The 21699-nt window shown below is 31.8% G+C and overlaps 1 protein-coding gene across 2 annotated transcripts in view; it reads left to right on the top strand.

Moving 5' to 3' along the window:
- The window catches only part of Usp12-46 (Ubiquitin-specific protease 12/46), a 52484-nt gene that overhangs the window by 10287 nt on the left and 20498 nt on the right, over positions 1–21699 (top strand). The window contains exons 2-5 of one of the 2 annotated variants that reach the window (XM_035362851.2): positions 3939–4019; positions 10469–10685; positions 11129–11209; positions 11560–11696. In XM_035362851.2, the coding sequence (XP_035218742.1) occupies positions 3939–4019; positions 10469–10685; positions 11129–11209; positions 11560–11696 (516 nt within the window). Of the gene's footprint in view, positions 1–3938; positions 4020–10468; positions 10686–11128; positions 11210–11556; positions 11697–21699 lie in introns of both variants that reach the window. The other variant, XM_035362850.2, reaches the window with a different exon arrangement.

Genomic DNA, 21699 nt, shown 5'->3' with positions numbered 1-21699 from the left:
CGGGTATGTTTCGTATGGCATCAACTTTTGTCTGAAGAGGTCTTATTCCTTCAGCCCCCAATAATTAAGTTTAGAAGTGCCAAAAATACATTTTGCAACATTGATGCATAAACCATAGTTGTTTAACCTTTGAAAAACTGTATGCAGTACTTATGGTGTGACTCTTCATCTGTCGAAGCGATTAGTATGTCATCTAAATAGCAGAATGTAAAGTCTAATCCTAATAGTACCATATTCATGAATCGCTGAATTGTCTGTGCCGCGTTAACCAAATGTCTGAATGGGAATTCAAACAGCCCCAAAAGCGTTATAATGGCCGCTTTTGGGATGTTGCCTTCATGCACTGCAATTTGTTGATAAGCTCTAATTAAGTCAATGGATGAAAAAAATCTTCTTTCTGTGTAGAACATACCCACAGTTGGGGTGAGGAACGGTAGAGAATATCGATCTGGAGTGATGCTATTATTAAGAGCCCTGTAATTTTCACATGGCCTTCAATCGCCTGATTTCTTTAAGGTGAGACTTAGAGGGCTGGCCCAACAACTTTTTGAAGGTCTGCAAAAACCTTGTTGCAACATAAACTCAAATTCAGCTTTTGCTGCTTTTAATTTTTCGTTGAGAGTTTTCTGACCCTAGTCATTACAGGAGCCCCCTTAGTTTCAATGAAATATTCAATGCTGTGACTTTTGATTTTATTATTGACGAGCGTTGGCGACAAAAGATCTGGAAATTGTTTGAGGTTTACTTCGTACTGATTCTGTACTGCATGAACCATTGGTGAAACGACACCATAGGAGAGGTCACCAATAGAGAACAATGAAGTGATGCCATCAATTTATGATTTTTGCTGTCAACCAAAAGGTGAAAGTGAGTCAGTACGTATTATTGGTTTATTAACATCAGCTATCACAAAAGGCCTATCAATTGCTTTTATTAGTCCCAAATCCAGTTTTAGCAACTTCTGCCCATAAGTCTTAATTTTCGTTCCATTTGCAGTGAAGAGTTCCAGCTTTGCAATAGCGTTTTTCTTCTGATACTTAGTGGAATCGCAGAAATTTCAGCTGCAATATTGATTAAAAATTGGGTGGCACTCTGCTTGTCGGGAATAAAAAGACGACACACCCCTTTGCCCTCTGTCGTCTGCGAGAGTCGGGGATTTAGTTTTCCTGCAGTGGCAAGGATGATCGCATTTGAAAGCCTTATTGCCAAACCTAAACTTTCATTTTCGCTACTACGCCTGTTAATAGAATTATTTCTAGAGCGGGATCTGAGCTGTTGACATCTAGAAGAATGTCTTTTATTCAGTTTGCTAACTTGTGGGGATAATTCTGAAATCTGCTCTTGTAGTTTAACTAAAACATTGTCATCTCTAGAGCAAGCTACAGCAGCATTCTGATGTTTCGTGAATTTTATTTCTCACAGTTTATCGACAATTGTTACCAATTTGGCTAAATCGTCACTGCTCATGAATAAAATGCTCGAAATTGCTGCGAATAATCTTTGAAGCGAGAGAGTTTTTAAGAAAAGCTTCACGTACCTTATCTGAAACTAAATTCTTCATTTCACATAAGAACTGTGAATGTTTTCGATCACCCAATTCCATCTCAGTTAATAATTTTTGGGTCTTTTGTGTTTCGGTTTCAGTGAAGATGGAAATTGGTCTGTCCTTAACCCTTCTCGTACTTTAACGAGTCTGACCAGTTAATAATTTTTGGGTCTTTTGTGTTTCGGTTTCAGTGAAGATGGAAATTGGTCTGTCCTTAACCCTTCTCGTACTTTAACAAGTCTGACTTGTGATGAAGATTATGTCCCAAACATAAGCATCATGAGCAGACTCATGAACAGAAAGTTTTTTTTTTTAGTTTTTTCTGATTACAAAAGTTTACACTTGTGCATTTCTGCATCATTTGCCTTTGCTAAAATTGTTAGTCTCGGTTTGGGATCTCTTAACCAGTTGCAGCCTTTTCCATAGAGGTTGCCAAGGTATTTTGCGGGATATATTGCCCCAAAACAGCAGTTTTATGAGCATTGTAAATTGTTCTGGTGATAACTTTTCACTGTTAATGAGCTCAATGAATTCATCTGCAAATAGTTGATCAGCTGAAGCTATTCCACCTGAAATTTGTTATTGCCTTGTACCATGGCAATTTTTTAATTTGGTTAACCAACCTGTCGAATACATGCACTCTTTTTAGATTAATTTCTTTATGAAATGTTTTGGCCTTGAGCCATTAGCATTGGAATGATTGGAATGTCAATTGCATGCCCTTGCTGCGACGCTGTCTGATCCATTCAATCATCACTTTGTCATGATTGTCACTTTTAGCATTGGATTTTGATCTGTCAGCACTATCCTTATCTTCAGGGCAGATGTTTTCATTTTATTTGGCTTATAATTCCTTACTAAATGTAGTATTTCATCTCGATGTATTCCGTCTTGATATGATTTAAATCAAATTCCTCTTCATTATAATTCGCTTCCGATAGTGAAGAAAGTGACGCAGAGGTTATTGAAAACGAAAAAAATTCGATTGACAAATTAGTCAGTATTCTCGACACAGCAATTATAGCACTTGAACAGCGAAATTTTGTAACTGAACAAGAAATTATGTCTGTTTATAGAAAAAAAAAGTTAAAGAGAAAGTATTATCGCATAAAACGAAGCAACTTAAACAACTTACGTTAAAAGAAATTTTTAATAAAGTAAACAAATAAATATTAAGCTTTTTTTTTTTTTTTTTTTTTTTTAATTTTGATACCCTTTAAATCATAATTGCTCTTTATTTCATAAATTACGGTTTTATATTTTTAATTTTATAATTTCTGCATGCCATCTTATCAGATTTAAACTGATGATCTATAATGCGGAAAAATCGATAATCCGGAATCGCCGAAGTCCCGACGAGTCCGGATTAATGACTTTCGACTGTATTTATTTAATGCCGAAGTGAAATTAAGAATCTGGACTTTATATACATGCTTTATTTTTTTGGAGAAAAAATCAAATGTGCTTGCGTAAAGCATACCTCCCTCCCCAAAATACTATTTAAAAAAGAAAGAAGTTGTTAGTGGCTTTGAGGTTCGGATTTTACCTTATTCTGGATATTGGACATCTGAATCTTGGACTTTGTACCATATTAAATGAAAGCAGAGATGTTGCGAGTGTGGTGTGCTGTCATGCTTATTTATAATTGATGCTAAATTGCGCTGCTTGGTCACAGTTTCACAATTGATGGGATAATGCATAAGTACCTTTTTTTTTAATTAAATGTTTACTCAGTATAAAGTCTGAAATCTGGATGTCCAATATCCGGAATGATCTAATAACCAGACCTCCGGATGCCAATCTAATAAGTAAATAAATATATAAAAAGTTCCCTTCCCTGCTTACAGAGTGTAGAAATGGAGAATATACTACTCAGCAAAAGAAGCGAGGTGTACCATAAACACCATTTTTCTCCCACCAACCGAGATTCCCTGCATGCATTTTTCCTGTTAGCATTTTTCTGTTTGACCTAAACAATAAGTGAAGCCCTAATGTTGTCAAGTCTACATGTTATTCTACTAGATTTAAACTTATGATCTAAAATCTATAATTTGGACATTATTTTACTAGACATTATAGTGCATTTAATGTTTTTGGATTAAAGCAAATAATGTTTTCATCTTGTAATTTTTCTAAGCCAGTTTAAATCAAGAGAAAAGCAGTTCCATTTATGCTCACATTTTATTTTTCTTGCACATTTATTTAGCTATATTAAGTTAAAAAACTCTTTGAAAATGAGAATTGGATTAAATTAAAGCTATTAATTTCATTATAATGTAGTGTGAACTGTTGCTATTATTTTTTTACCTAAATAAAAAAAGAGGGGATTTTTAATCATAGTTTTTGTCATAGTGAGCTGTGTTGGTATTTAAAAAAAATATTTTATTTCAAGGGAGCAAATGCCTCACAGCTGGAGAAAGAGATTGGACATGATCAATTTCCTTCTAATGAGCATTACTTTGGTTTGGTGAACGTAAGTATTTTAAAGAGATTTTTAAATTATGCATTAAAAGTGATAATATAATTTAAGCTTGTATTTGATGAATAATTTAAATTTTTAGCATATGTTTATGTCTACATATATGTGTGTGTGCGTGTGTATATCTATAAACTTAGGGTGTTTAAAATTGAACTTGTAGGCAATGCTGTTGGCCAGACACAAGTCTTGACATGTTTATGCAGCTATCCGATGCAGAATTGTGTAATCCAATTCAGTTGTTTCACTAATACAGCCTCATTTTAATATTGATGTTAGCCAGAATCGCATTTTCGGTCTTTGAGTAACTGTGAAGTGTTAGCAATTTTCTATCTGACCTAAACAATATGGGAAACCCATATGCTGCCATATCTACATATCATCTTACTAGATTCAAACTGATGATCTAAAATTCGGAAATGTCCGAATTTGCCGAAGTCCCAAGGATTTTGAATCTTGGACTTTGTACTGTATTACATTATGAGCATTTGTTTACATTTTTCAGGATTATTAGACCAGAATTATTCCAGCGTAGAGGAATCTTATGACATAATGTAATTAATTTAATCCCTGTGAAATGCCATATTAAACAAAATCGCGTTACTCAAATGTACAGATACATGTGATATACTAAAATTTATTATTTGTACTTGATGAAATCTAATAACTTTTCGAGTGAACTCTATACCATTAGAATATTTAGACACCGGGGAAATAATTTATTTCTTTATTAATTTTTTGGAAAACTTTTGTAATAGGAATGTGACAATTATTCTTAATTTTACTATCAATTACATTTTAGTTAAACCTTACCTAGCATTTTTGGCTTATGTGATAATATTCACTGAAACCAAAAAGTTATACAAATAAATAGTGGCATACAGCAGTTTTAAAAATAGGAATTTTATCTTAATCATAAGGCTATTGGAGTGTGCTCTGTATTGCTGCTGTGTCTTACTAAGAAATAGTTCCTACTCTGCTTTTGAAAGCTTAGCTCAGTTGAGGTGCCGTTGGTAAGGACTTTATGAGTATAAAGATAGTATAGCTAACCATAAGTATTTTGGGTACTTGTGTTTAATGCAACTACCTTTATAGAAGTCACCAAATTTTCAGAATGTGCCAAACTCTGGCAACCATGCACATAACCACTCTTCCAGCAACCATGCTCATAACAATCCATAATCTTTCAGTTAAGCAGTGCTGCCATTTTTTTGTGCATCCTTTTTTTTATTCCATTTTCCAATGGTTTTTATAAATGCATCATGATATTTGTGCATTAAACTTAGTTTTAAAATACGAGCTTGTGGAATTTGTCAGCAATGGAAGAAACTGCGATAAAATTTCTGCAGAAATACAAAATTTTGCTGAACATTTTCTAAAGGGAACAATAAGAAAGTGTGTTTCCTAGACAGTGTCTGTTGCTGAGGTTTGCATAAAGCTGAGGCTGTGCAATTATCTGATATTTTTTTAAGTGAAAACAGATCACTTTTTATTTCAGAAGAAGAATAGCAGAGGAAAAAAAATACAGTAAGATTTGAAGAAGAATGCAAGTGTTTTATTTTCTTAATGTATCACGTAATCTTTATTTAATAATTAAAATTTCTATTTTAAATTGCTAAAGTATGTTTTCTTTTCATATGTTGATAATATTTGACTTACTGTAAACATTGATAGTTTGCAAATCTTTCTTAAAAAAAAAAAAAAATTACACCTGATAAGTAACTTCTACCTTTTCATCCGTAAAATATTGCCAGATTGCACCAGGGTGGCTGCATTAATATGCAAGTACTATATTTTGTTTTGAATTAACACCTTGTTTTGTAAATAATTGACATCTTAGCCACCATGGAAAAGTGTCTGATCTTGTAAGAATTTTTAATTTATTATTTGCTATGTTAAAATTTCAGTTGTAACCCACTAGGAGTGGCTAAAAAAATTTTACTTTGATATAATTGGCATGTTTTGGTAATTAGTATTTATGTGCAGTAACTTGCTAATCAATTAACTCTGCATATCTACCTAATAGGTTGAATATTTATTTATTTCACTTTAACAAAGTTGTAGGCATGTCGTGATATTCCATTCTCTAAATAAAGCTATTGAAAGAGAACAAGAATGTTAGAATTGCATAGCTGCAAACTCTTCCAGCTTTTCATCACATCTGGTCTTCCAGTAGCTACAGAATCTTTTAATTTCTAGCCTTTATCAAGAAAAATGTTTTGCAGCAATAGATGAAATTTATTGAATTAAATGCAAAGCTGATTACCCATCCCTAGTGATTTTCAGCCTTATGAAATTTTATGTGGCCTGAATTTTCTTAATCTGCAGATATTTATAGAACTTTTTATGAAGATTAAATAAACATTTAATTATGTAATTCTTGGGTTTAATTAGGTTTTACATTACTAAATTGTACATTACAAGTTTATCTGTACAGTAGTATGTACATTAACCCCCTTAGTGGCATCACTGCCTTTATCCAGTCATGAGATTTTCCCCCCTCTTGATATATATTAGATTATAATTTAAAATATTTTGCTTTCTTACTTTCTTTAATAATGTGAATATCATCATAATGAATAGAAGTTTATGAAACCAGAAACTAGAATAAGTAATTATAAAAGTTTAGCTAACAGCAGCCACTTAAGTACAGGCCTTCATGAACAGATCCAAAAGGCTGTGCCAGTCAGAGGCACACATTTAATTTTATTTCATTGTATTTAAAACTACTTTGATAAATAAAAGCTTTCCTTCCCTACTTAGGATTTTGTAATTATAAAAGTGTAAGATGATTACAAGATAAAAGTAACTGAAGAGCATAAAATTTAGGCTTCATCAAAATTAAAGATAATAGCAGAAATAAAACATAACTGATACTTAATAAAACATTATTAATAAAAATTGGTACAAAAGCATTAATTAGCATAAGCTACAATGTTGGGCAGTTGATTATTTGCAAAATATTGAAATTCAAACCAAATGTATAGAAATTGGAAAATGATAGAAAAATCACCTCACGTGGAAAATGTTTTCTTTAATCTGGTGTATGGACACCTCGGACAGATGTGCATACCTCACATTTTGATTTCATAAACTTTTCCAAAGTGTTCATCAAGTCTTGTGGAATTGCTTGCCACTCTTCTGAAAGTGCATTTACCAGCTTCTGGAGGGTTTGGGGAGGAATTTGATGCACTGAAATTCAGTGCCATAAAGCATCTCACACATGCTGAATTGGGTTCAAGTTGGGTAAGTAAGGTGCCCAAACAATTTTAGTGATATCTTCTGTTTGCAAGTATTCTGACACCACATATGCTTGATGAGGCTGAGCATTGTCATCTATTAGCAAAAACTCTGGGCCAACAGCATCCCTAAACAGTCTTAACTTGTGGCTACAATATCTTGTCCACATATCTTCGAATGGTTACAGAACCTCCATGAAAGATATTGCATTTGTCATGATTCCTTCCCAAACCATTAAACCGTGGGTGTGGAAACGGATGGTTCATGGTCAAGGGAAGGCAAGTTGTATGTTCCTTCCTCTCTCCAGATCAAAACATATCTAGAATAACTTTTCAGACTGTATTTGTACTCGTTAGTAGACTATAATTGAATCAGACAATCAAGGGTACATTGAACATGATGACGTCAAGTTTAAACAGGCTGCTTTGGAAGCTGGAATGAATGAGACACAAACCATTGGTTTTTCTCACATACAGCCCAAACTCATTAAGCCTTCGTGCAGCAGTAGAACAAGTAATTCAAGCTCCTGTGGTGGCCTGAAGGTCTAACACCATATCTCTTGTAGTTGCTTCGCAGTTTCTTCGAGCCAACAATGGCAGAAAACGGTCTTCCAATGCAGTTTTTGCTCGTGGTCGCCCTTTACCAGGCTGTCTTATCAACTGATCCAGTCTTAAAAAGTGGCTCCAAACTCTTGATATGACACTTTGAGGAATATTGAAATCCATTTGTGTTTGACCTCCCTTGATTCTACCAATTATTTGCCACCTTTGACCTTCATTTGAATGATGCCTTTGAGCCATAATTACTGAATACTGATATTTAGAAACCACATTCACTTTTATAAACAATGCAGACTGGATGTGTTAATGACTCAATATGTGTCCATTGCGCACCACATTGTCAATAATCAAATTGCATATCTCCGGTGCTAACATATGCACGGAAGGGCAATTTTGTGTTCAGTTGTACTTAATTAACATGAATAATTATAGCATTGAACTTTGGTTGCAGCATTAACTTAGAGACCATATTTTTTCTCATTACCCTTTAATTTTGATGACCAATAAATTTTACATCTGAATTATCTTGTGAATAGTTCAGTAATCTAAATCATGCATTTTACAGTGAATTTAATTTGGGAGATTTTTTGAAATGGTGTCGTGCAGCCTGAAAACTTCCTGAAAACTTATGGTTTTTTACATGCAAGTTTCACACCTCTAGTTTTTTTTTTTTTTTTTTTTTTTTTTTTTTTTTTTCCAATTTGAGGTTTGGCAACCATTATTACAACATGGAACTATATCAATATACTATAAAGCTTCATCTGCTTAAATGCAATTCTAAAGTAATTCAAAATTAACAACCTTGAAAGTTCATAATATTTATCTGATGTTAAATGTTTACTGCTGAAGTGAAAAAAATACATTATTATGGGAAATAAAACTATTTATTCCAGACATGATTGCATACATCATGGCAAATTAAAAGCATTAAAAAATTTTAAACTAAAATAGACGTTCAAATCACTTCTACAGTACATTAGGGGAAAAGGACCTCGGTTATGTGAAGCCCTTAATACTGTTGTAAATGCCCCAACCCCTTGAGACAATCCAAGGAAGCAAATTCCCACCGTCAACCCAGAGGGACAATGTTGCACACAGTAAAAGTTTATAGTACACTAGTCCGTGGCGGTTGGCTGGTAGTAACTTACAAGGAGAACAAAGTTAGGTCAAAGACTGCCTCCCAGTGAAGCCAAGAGAAGCCAAACTCCCAAGAACAACTTTCAGTATCAAACTATGTAATGTCCCCAAAACCAAGGGGCAGACAAGACGGTACCAGTACGATTCCTGCCGAACTTACCACTGCATAAGTGATGATTCTAGTCACTATGAAGTCTGATAATGTACCTCGGGCCCAAGTCTGTCTAAGTACCTCCAGTCAGCCCCTGCAGAGGGAAATCACTTTTACAAAATAAAGAAAAAAATAAATTTTACATTGAAACATAATCTCAACCAAGACTGTTATGAAGGTAAACTAAAATCATTTGTTTTTGAATAGGATTCTGCAGCATCTATGAAGTGAAATAAAATATAAATATTAATACTTTATAATTTACTGAAAGTGTGAAAGATAAATATTTCTTTCAGAACAATTGTCTAATAATTCTTCTTTGTCTTTCATGTATCATTTTATAATTTTTATTATGTGTTGTATTTGATTATATAGAATAACTAAATATTTCTTTGCAGGTATTTTTTGTTTATTTTAATTTTTGCATAATTTGTTAAGGATATCTTGTAAACCAAACCTAATGTTGCTAGATGGTTATAAATTTTTTGAATTAACTTGTTTTACTGCTGTATATATTTAAAATGTTTTTTTGAATGATCCAACAACTTATGTCTGGTGATAAGTTCCATCTCCATTTTTTGTAATTATTAAACTTCATAGTAAATAATCTTTTATTTCTTAATGGCCTTAAAATAATCGTACTTTCAGGTTATTTGCACTCTTGGCTTCAACTTGCAATGGTATTGCCATTTTTTTTTTTTTTTTTTTTTTTTTGTATTTTTGCATATACACACAACAATAGCTATCCAACACATATATGTATCACACATGTTTGAGTACATGCGCATTCAGATGTTTTCTATTAACTATTATTTTGCTGAACAATATCCACCAACTATAAGAATATGAATAATGACCTTACAGACTTTTATCACTTCAAAAATTTCTTGTTTCTTTTAAAATACTTTATTATTATTTTATGAAAAGAGCAGTGCCAGTGAGTCCTAAAATTAGCCAAATAGATGTTTTCCATCAATTAATAAAATCACCAGTTGCATTTTCATGGGATTAATCAGAAAGTATCAAGATAATTTTTATCATTCTTAAAATTATTAAAGTATTTAGCTACACAAAGTAATAAATACTTTGCAAAGATAACACATCTCACTTGAATGTAAAAGTAAAAGAAAATGTTACAAGGTGGTTTAAATTTTACATGCAGAATGTATTTTAAGAATCACTGTGACTAATTAAATTTCAGAAAAAATTTTATAAAGTAAAATTATAAAATTTAATTGCTATATGAAAATTGGTGAAAAATTAAAAATATGTCTTATGAATAATTGTTATCTATGGGCATTTGGTTAAAATACAAAATAAATAAAATTTGATTTATTATAATATGTACTTTATTTCAGTTTGGAAATACCTGTTATTGCAATTCAGTATTACAAGCCCTGTACTTCTGTAAACCATTTAGAGAAAAAGTTCTTGATTACAAAGCAAAGAATAAGAGGACAAAAGAAACTTTATTAACATGCTTGGCAGATCTCTTTTATAATATTGCCACACAAAAAAAGAAAACGGGGACAATTGCTCCAAAAAAATTTATTGCTAGGCTAAGGAAAGAAAATGGTATGTAATATTCTCGTACTTTTAGATATTGAATAATTTGCTGCTTGATCTGAATTTTGATTGATGAATTTTATTTGCTTTCATATGCTGGATGCATTCTTGGAATGAAAATTCATGTGTGAATATAAATAAAATGCATTTTCAGATATTTATTTTCTTGGTATTGAGCCTTTTAACATTTTCTATTGAAAATTATGATTGTGTGTTTCAAATGCATGATAATCTCTGTATGATACCATTTCCTCCTACTTTGGGTAAAGAGTATCATAAATATAAATCTGTTTATGTAAACCTTTCTGTTAAGTGAAAAAATAATTCAGAATTTTTCTTAAAATGTGTGAAAAGATTTTCTTACATTCTATTTTCTTTCTGCCCCTTCCATGTTACTTTGTGGAATTTGTCTGTCAACTTTTATAGCTTTTTTCTCTCATTGTTTTAAATAGAGGTTTTTGATAACTATATGCAGCAAGATGCTCACGAATTCCTGAACTATTTGCTGAATACTATAGCTGATATATTACAAGGTATGTGTTATGTTTTTTTATTATTCATAACATAAAACCATTATTAATAACATGTTGTTATTCATAACATTTATTATTATTCATAACATTTATTAACCATTATTCATAACATGTTGGATGAACGTAACCTATTCTTTGGTAAATAACAAAATTTTTAGTTATATGCACTTAGTTTAAATTTTTTTTTTTTTTAAATTTTGTAAGTAAAATTATTAAACACGAGAAAATCATTTACAGTAAAGGATACTTTAAATGTACAATTTTGACTTCAATTACCAAAGCTGCAGTAACTGAAAGTCAAATTTTTAGTAAAAGTATTATGGCATGACCCATGTTTTTTATTGCAGCAGAAAAGCAGCAAGGGAAAGTAAAGACAGCTAATCAGAATGGTGATCAACATCAAACATCCAAAGCTGAACCAACATGGGTGCATGATATTTTTCAGGGAACTCTTACAAATGAAACTAGATGCCTCAACTGTGAAACAGTGAGTGTTCATTAATTTTTCTCATTTTAAATTTCATATGAATTTTTTTTTTCTTTTCAAATACCTATGCTTACTTCTGTTCAGCATTCACTATACTGTCTTTTTACATTAAGCAGAGCCCACCAATAGCTGAGTAAGTAACACCGTTGAGCACAGGCTGCACAATCTGGGTTCATATTCTGACAAACAGGCTTCCTGCATGGGATGTTTTGTGGTTTACCACATGTGAAATATGAGGTAATTTTCCTTAGAAATTCCCCTATGAAGGTATCTCTCACTTTAGGTAGATAGCCTTAGTGCATTTTGCCATGATCTAATACATCCATTCCCCAAGGAATTGTACTCTGAATTCTTAAATGCTGATAATTTAAGCAGTAAGTCATGATGAAAAGTGAAAGAAATAAATTAAATTAAAAAGGCACCAAGCTTTTATTTAAAATGAATATGTAATTAATGAACTCAAAACAGAAAAATAATATATGTGCAGTTTTGTTAAAAGATTAACCATTTTTCTTAAAAATTCGTCTACAGTTTAATATCATGAATAATAAAAGCATGGAATGCCCTTGGTAGTAATACATAAATAATTAACACATACATTTAAGTGTTTATTATAATTCTCAGCAATTTATTTAGAAAATAAGGTCGATGGATATGGATAAGGCAAATAAATAAGTAAGAAAGACTTTATCATTTTTGTTTTTAAAAGAAGATGAAGATTTCTTTTATAATGTTTGAAAATTTCAAATCTTTAGAATGAATACATTTTTTAAAAATTTTTAAATTTTAAAGTCCCTTGAAGGAATATAATTATGTACAGGAATAAAATAAAGAAAATCAACTTTTAAACTGAAATGGTAAGAAAAGCATATATCATCTTATGAAATGGGAAAAAATTAAAAAACATTGGTAGATTTTACTGTGAATGATTTTAAATGCTAATCACTCTTTAAGCTGTGTTGTTCTTGAGATAGTAAATGCCAAGATATATGTACAGAAGTATTAATCATGTGATTTAATGACATCATGGCCTTGAAAGTAATGTCTGCAAGTGATGCGATGGCTGGAGGAACTAAATCCCCCCCTTTTGCTTAAGACTTTTTTAATAAATGTAGAAAATAACCCACTTAATCTTTTTATTAGTTTTCTTTTAACTAATAAAACTAAATAAAAGTTAACTAATAAAAGTTGTTAACTAAATAAAAGGTCATAACAAGGACATCTTTGGAATATGGTGATATGTAAGTATTGCTAGGAGAATGAGCATTTGCTTTGGTGCTTAAAATATGCCCTTCCTATTCTTATTATTAATAATCTTTTTCTGAATTCTTAAGTTTTTCCCTTTTCTTTTTCATATTTCATTCTACTGGTTATTTTATTTTATCTTATCAACCTATATGGTATTATGCATAGGGAAATCTTTACTTTTGTGGCTGTCCTTTGACTTAGTAACTAAGATTACTGAACAACAGCAGTTGGTTTCTGGTTTGATTCTTAGCGATTTGGCTGGATGCATGTGAGGGAGGGGGGAGGCTTCCAGTTTTTCTCATGTGTAACACGAATTTTCTTAGAAAATCTTCAAGGAAGCTATTCTTTGTTGATACTAGCATTCAAATGCTTTGTTGAAATCAACTAATCAAATAAATAACCTAAGAGTCAAATTTGAGGTTTCAGTTTTTGAACTTCTGTGTTTTAGTAGATGTTTTATTTGTCCATGTTTTAAATTTTTTACTTATGCGATATATATCAAGTTAGTATGGCAGTTTTTTTTTTCCTTGAAGTGCTCAATAGATAATTTATTTAACATTGTCTTTCAGTGATTTTTAATTTTGAAGTTCATGGAGAAAATTTTTGAAAAATTAGTTTCTTAAAAATTAATGAAATATTTTGGTACTTCCTGATTACTGTATTTCATCATGTATGTTCTACCTTTTTTTAAGTAATTTTATCATCTGAAAGTAAAGAGAGGAAAATTATATGAATAATCCAATTTCTTAAGAACACAGTTACAGTAAGAAAATAACAGATGGAAAGTAGTCATGGGTAAACTACTGGTAACTATCAGAATATTATTTCTTTAAAAGAAACCTACATTCCATTTAGAATACTGGACATTATAATATCTAGTGGATATTAAGCTGGTATCTGACAGTAGTGCAACATATCTGGCTCAGTTACCTTTTAAAATCCCAGGGGCACCTCACAGGAATAAGTCTTGACCACAGTTTCCAAGCATGGATTGGAAGAACAAAGGAGAAGGGTTTGAACAGTAGACCTGGATTTTGAAAGATTGAACACACCAGCAGGTCACATGTTCACATGTTTGGAAAGTTTCTTAAGTGTAAGAACACCTTCCTATGTCCATGTAGCTTAACAAATAATTGGTACAAAATATATTTTGAATAATAAAAATGAAAAGAAAAAAATGAAAGAAATGCTGATACAAAAAATGCAAATACAAACTGAATACATAGAATAAAACTGAAAAGAATGCAGTTTACCATTAAACTAGCCCTTGGTAAACTGTGTACAATAGAGGAAGCAGAAAATTATGTGAATATTTAAAAAAAAATTCAGAAGGGGAAATATGAAGGGAAATACAGTTGTGCTCCTGATAAAATGGTTTGAACTCATTGCTGACTTGGAAGAGCATTTGCAAACTTGTTGCCGACAGTTTTTGAACAAGCTAATATAAGGCTTGTTGAGGCATGGCCATTTTCAAAATTCCATACAAAAGTAATCAATGAATGTAAAATTAAAAAGAAATAAATGTCAGTAATAAAACACTTACCTTTTTTCGAGAAATCTTTTTTCAGATGCATGCTATGTGCATACCTGAATTGGCACATAAATACTTTTTTCCCATATCATGGGTTGCCACATAACTGTTTTAGGAAAACAGTGCTTTTCCTCATGAATAATACTTCATGACTTTCAGTGGTGGTGCAGAAAATCAGGAAGTGATGCTTTTTATTGGTGTATGATTTAAACCAGTATTTTAGAGCTTTCTTAATCTGTTTAAAATCTGTTTCTTTTACTCTAATAAAAATGATTTAAAAACACACATCTAATAATATCACATTTTAAAAATCATTTCTCATCTTGTTGCAGATATCTGAGGGTTATGTGCTCGAAAACCTACAGTGATGATGTGAAATCGTAAATAATATTGAATGCTGTATAACACAATATTCGTGCAATATAACATGAATACAGTAGAGATTATTTAATAATGCCAAAGTAAAACTTAAAATTGGGCAAAATACCTTATGTTTGGCATAGATTTGATTGAAACTGGCGATTACAAGAGTGAATAAATATGAGTCCCTCTTCCCAAAAAAAAAAAAAAAAAAAAAAAAAAATTATGGATCTGTTAGAATTTATTTTGCTCCTGGCAGAGAGGGACCTGTACCTGTAAGCCTTCAAAATTAATAGAATTTCAGTTAAATCTGCTGTAAAGACAAGGTTGTTCTTTTGCTTAATTTTGAATTTTAGCTGGAATTTAGCTCCCCAGTAGAATACACAGCAGAAAAAGGGTATTTTTTTTGCACTAGTGTTAGCCAAACTTCATGTTAGAATTTGGAAATATTCAAGAACTTAAAATGGAAAGGGTGCAATTAATAATTTATATTGTTTTAAAATTATTAAAATAGTTTTAAATAGAAGAAAACATTTCAAGTAAATTAATAACGATTTTACATTCTCTCAGGACAAAAGAGCTCAGAATATTAATTTTTTAATAAAAGTTAAAATTTGAATATTTCTTGATTTGGAAATGAAAATTTGAGTTTTCTGTTTTAGCAGGTTTGAAAAATTATGAAAATTTTTAGCAGATGCATGAGTAAGAACATGTTCATGTATATTTTAGTTCATCTCAAACCTACATGGGATTTTAAACATGCAGTTTAGTTATTAAAAAAATTCTTATATGGCCATGAGTTCAGGAAGAAGCATTTTTACAGTATACAAATTTTATATTTTTGTGTGATATATTGATTGATTTTTTTCCAAGTAGAAAACCAAGCAGTTTGTTCTAATAATAATTATTAACTAATTTTAATGAGAAAAACTCAAATTTAAAGAAGTCATAGTAGTTTTTTCTATAATAGAAAAAGCCATTCCTTCAAGTAAAGAAGAGTAATGCAATAACATGAAAAATTAGACTAGCAGTGTTTCTTTATTCTTAACTGTTAAGTACTTAGCAGTCCTTTTAAAATTATAAAACAATAATACAGTACATGCTGTAGTAAAACTGTAGTTATTAAAGAAATTTTACAGAAGTTATTAAACAAAAACTAGCTATAGTTTAGTTGGAATTTTTTTTATTATTTACAGTTGACTAATATTAAGGCCAACATATGGAGGTCACATCTAATTTTAAATATGATTTATTGGGTCTGAGAATAAATTCTTCATAGTTTATAGATGTAAATTGAGATCTGATGATTTATGTCAGCAACGAAGCTGTAATGACGGAATTTTTGACTAATAAAGCAGGGTTGATTTTTATTTATTTGACTATAACAAAGTATGTGATGACTGACTGCCTACGTAGAGGGATGTCCTTGGGGAGAACTTTCTAAAGAAAACTGCATCATACCCTTGTTACATATAAGGATAACCATAAAAATGGCTATGCAGTTATCCTGTTCACCTTGATTTGAATGCATGTCAAATATCCAGCATTCAGTGGTTTTTCTCACTCTGCTGTTGGTGGGCTTCTGGTAAAGACAGAAGCATATAAAGGCAGAGCCTTTCAGAGCAACTAATGTGTTCAAACATTTAAAAAGGATGAGCAGTTATTTTTTACTCTGTTGCAGCAGAGGTTATACTGAAGTCACAACTGAGATGTTGAAGTAGCAGCTTGCTGCAGCATTTTTCAAAACCGAGAAACATCACTTTGATGGCCTTTCTTGTGTTGGAAACATCAGGAGCATCAAGCTGGTATTCTTGCATGTGAATATCACATCAATCCTTTAATCTATGTTTTAATTTGTAGCCCTAAAACCAATTACAGAAGCGAATTAATGCTTCATATATTCAACTATCAGAATGTGAGCAGAGCATTTTAGTAAAAATTTTGGATGTTGTGTATTATGTCAGTAACGTGTAAGTGGCCATTATCCAGTTTCAGACTAATATTGAAACTGAAAAGTAGTTCCCATTTGGAAGCAAGGAACATGGAGAAGATGCTAACAAAGAATGTGTTCCAATGGTGAAAGATATATAGGTAGATGAACCATTGGCTGGTGTAGTGATGATGCCAAGATTCCTAGGCTAACAAAGAATGTGTTCCCATGGTGAAAGATATAGGTAGATATACCATTGGTTGGTGTAGTGATGATGCCAAGATTCCTAGAATGCATGGAAAATTTAGAAACAAAGCATGAGAATATAAATTCTAGAAAAGGGCATAGAAAACAGCATCGCACAAGACTATTTTCATGCTAATTACAGTAATGTTAGATTGACGTTTTTTGACTTAATTTTACTAATGCGCATCATTTACATATGCTTTTTAGATATCCTGTGTTCTTGTCTGGTGTTCTATTCATTTCAGATTAAGAAAAAAGAGACACTTTGGTGTGAGTGACAAATTATGTGAGTGTTTGCTAGAAGTGCAGTTGACTGTATCTTTTATAAAAATAGTATTGCCACTGTAATGAGTCACAGAAGCAAAATTATTTTTTTTTATTTCATTAGTTAGCTTACTCTTCACGGTTCACGATAGTTTGAATTGCTTTGGAATTATTATAGGTGTAATGAATTTAACAAAATTAAATTACTCATTGTTAAGAAGACACCGTAATGCAATATGTTTGAAATTTTAATTATATTAAAAAAATTAAATTGCTTCTTGTTACAGTCAGAGGCTTTGTTAGTGGGCAGAAGAGCCACAGTTGAGCATGCATGCTGTGTAGTGTTAGGTGCAGTTTGAAAGAGTGAGAAAACAATAGAAATCAAATTTCAGTTAAAGCAATGTGAAGCAGTTACATTGATCTAAACTGCTAAAATGCATTTTTGTTCATAGTCAAAATTATTGTGCCATGAAACTAGTGAGCTCATTCTTATTTGGAATGCATTTTTTAACCTAAGAGTTCATTATGAAATTAATGGTTTCGACCTTGATAAAACACCATTTATTTTAAATTAATTTTAATTAATATGTGATCTTTTCAGTTACCGTATTTGACGGCATTTGACCAAATTTAGGAAAAAGTGCGTCACTTCTGTCCATAGAACTGGTTCTGGTTTGCATGTAAGGAATGGGACTAAACCTAGATGTCATCCTAGAAATGTTGCCATATGTAGTGTTGGCTCTCATTTTAAGTATGGTTTTGGTTCACGTCCAAGGAATGCTGCCGTCCCTCGTTCTGGTTCTGATTTGCGTCCAAGGAACGTTGCTACCCCTGGCCTAAGTCCTGAGAATGTTGTCATTCCCGGTGTTGGCTGTCATTCTAGACTTGTTGGTGTCCGTGGTACTGGCTGTCATCCGAAGAATGCTGCTTCTGGTTTGCATTCAAGGAATAACGTCAAATTACCTTCACGTATAAGACTGTGTCCTTCACGTATAAGATGCAGGTAACTTTTTGAGACCAAATTTAGGTAAGACGCACTTTTTCAAAAAGTTACCTGCATCTTATATGTGAAGGACACCGTCTTATACGTGAAGGTAATTGCATTCAATAATTGTTTATTTGGCTTTTACGAAACATGAGAACTAAAAGAAACCATGCTATTGAAACTTTTTTTCCTTGTGTGTGGCCGTCTAAATAAGGGTGCATCTTATATGCCGTCAAATACGGTACTTATTAAGAATATCTCTTAAGTTATGAAACTTTTTGTTTTTGTCTAATTAGGGTACAATAAATATTTTATTAATGGGACCTTTTTTTTCTCTGTAGGATCCATGTAAAATGTTACATTTTATTAAAATAGAATCTTTCCAGCAATGGTATTGAAACTGTTTTCCTGAAATTCTGTAATATTTTCAGAACCTTTGTAATTGGGAGTTCTGTCTAAGCTCAGTATTTAAATGAATAAAGACTGTGGACAGCTTTTTTTGAATGTTTTATATCAGTGAAATAATACATATTGCATGTAATGAATATGACTTCACCTATTATCAAGATCATGTATTATACAGGGTTCGTAGCGATCCTTATAAGTGCTTATAAGTCCTTATATTTGAAAATATAATATAAAGGCCCTTATAGGTGCTTACTTTTTCTTTAAAGCCCTTATTTTTTTGTTTTTAGTGCTTATTTTTTGCTTTTAGTGCTTTTTTTTTTTTTTTAAATGAACGCGCAATTTTTCCCCGTACCAAAGCCGAAACTAAATAAACAAATTTCTTCCTAATATGGAATGTCAGATTGTGAATCATACTCCCGGAAATAGCTTTTTCCCCTTTCTCTGCATTAACATAACCTCTGGTGTGCGCGGAGAGTACACACAGGTGCCCATCGTTCTGTTGGTCAAAGAACTGCGAAAGCAGTAGAAAATTCCGGTACATTTGGCATTCTTTTCTTCCCACCCAAATACTACACACGTTTGAATTTCTATCAAGATTTTAATAATTTGCATTCTCGTTCCGCTTGGTCAGTTCATATTCGTGTTTATTATGATATTATGATCGTTATGCTTATATTATGAGTATATGTATGAATGTTTATAATAACATAGTTGCAATAACTGCTGAAGTATAGTAAACTTCCAAAAATGGTTGTGTTTTAACACAGATTAGCTTTCTAATTAATAATATTTGGAATGGCGTAAATAAAGGGAAAGTAATCAAATAGTCAAAATAATTTCATTTTTTTAGCCAATACATTATACAGTACGAAGGTTGGGAGGTTCTCCCCTTTCTCTGCAAAATCTCGAATATTGAAACTGTTACAGTTCGTTGCAAAATAAGCAACGGACTTTTTTTTTTTTTTCTTTTTTTATCAGTCACTTTCCAATCTGGATTGAATAGGACTAAAAGTTTTGCGGTCTACCAACCCAAGCGAAGAATGATTCTATTCCGGAAATTTAACGCAGTCTGTTGAAAATTAGAATAAAAAACACCCCAAGTCTCTTTCTTTTCTTTGATTTAGTTCTTTATTCTCCCAATATCGGCAGCTGTTGAATCCGATTGCGTAATATTGTGTGGGGAAGAATTACTGTGCACATATTGCGCAATAACATTTGCGATATTTTGCAGAGATAATTAATTTTGATGTTCTGTCTGAGATTTGTTTATGAACACTTAAAAGAGTTTTACTGTGCTTGCTAAGCAGAATATTTTTCTGTTCCGTTGGTTTGTTTTGATATGATGCACATATCGAAATGTCAAAAGCATTTATTTAGTGGAAAAATCTAAAGAACGGCTACAGTCTATCTCCCCCTCCGCTCCTCTTTTTCAAGTTACGCTCGACTGTCCGAATATTCGTCAATTTTCAAGTATGCGGGTAGTTAAGCTTTTACTGTTAAAGGATGACTGCATGAAGTAAATTTCTGTCTTCTGATTTCATAAATGTTCCTCTTTTTTTACTTAAATTACTTTGCTTGCAATATCTGTTAAGAAAAAACTGATATACGATGAAAATTTAGAAAATGTTCAGAATTTAGATTTAAATTAATTAAATATCAATATGAGTGGAAAAATAAATTGCATTTATTATTGAGTTCCAAGTGAATAGAATAAATATGCCTTATTATTTATTTCCTCTGTTTTGAACTGAAATTTCATCATTAAACCTTGTAATGTAGTTTAGTTGTGCATAGTTTTTTTTTTTCTCTTATTGTAAACTAGTTCTGTAAATTGAACTGTTATTTAAAAGTTAAAAAAAAAGTAATTATTTTCCATGGTTGAGGTTCCCCATTTCTCTGCCCATGCTTATTCTCTTAATAAATACTGCATTTCTCATATTTTAAATTACGAGTCAAATTTTTGAATTACGAGTCAAATTTTTGAAGTTATGCAGTTGTGTATAATGTAATTAGACAGGTGCTTATTTTTTTTCTTAAAATGTGCTTGAAAAGTGCTTATAGGTGCTTATTTTTTGAACTAAAATGTGGCTATGAACCCTGTTATATTTGTATTCTTTGATATATTGGGTCATTCCACAAATTCCCTTTTCAGAGTCAAAAATAGCAAAGTCATTATGTATACTAAGCAGTTATTAAAAGTCTGCCACATTGTTCTAGTTTTAATTTCTTAAGACTTATGACATGCAGGGATGTAAAAAAATGAGCAGATATTTCTTTGTGCCTTGGTTGTAATCCAAATATTCCAACTTTTATTGATATATGCATATAAAGACTGGAATTTTCATAAAAAGTTAAGTATCCTGTCAAAATATAGGTGCTGTTATGCAGGTCACTTTTACAGGAATTTAGCTCGTATTTTCACTATGCACAGAAATGTGAGGAATACTGAGATTACAAATGTTATAGTATTTCTTATTATTACTTCACCACAGTGATGACAGTTTCATTCTTAATTAAAAAAGGAGGCTTATGTCGAAAAGTAATTCAGTCTGTCAGTGAAATATGAAATAAGATAAATTAGATAAGATAAAATTAGATAGCATAGATGAATTAGATTGTGTTATTATGCAAAATTATGCTAGCGCTGTTTCTCTACATGGACGAATAACATCGTTAACAACTATATTTATTATTATTTACCTACTACATGCTCTGCCATTAGGCACTACATGGAAAGGGAAGGACGTGGAGGAGGTCATAGGGGCAACTGGCTTGTATCCATATTACACGCGGGGAATGCCTTGAAAACATCCATCCAGCCAGACCATTCACCGGGACTCCCGGATTGAACTACTAGTGTTTAGCGGCTTTTTATCGCTCTGCTACTGGTGGGTGTTTGATAGGGATTTTCTGCATGTAACTGGCCCATATATTCGTTGTATGTGTGTACGTGAAGGAAAAAACAGAAGCTTTATTTAGCTGCAACAGAGAATAGAATTTTCGAGAACCACCAGTGTATATCGACTGATAT

Source organism: Stegodyphus dumicola, chromosome 1, assembly GCF_044657685.1.
Source record: "Stegodyphus dumicola isolate Sdum_Otavi_A_Nest chromosome 1, ASM4465768v1".
In the NCBI taxonomy this organism is placed as follows: Eukaryota; Metazoa; Arthropoda; class Arachnida; order Araneae; family Eresidae; genus Stegodyphus; species Stegodyphus dumicola.
This window is presented reverse-complemented; position numbering and strand designations above follow the sequence as displayed.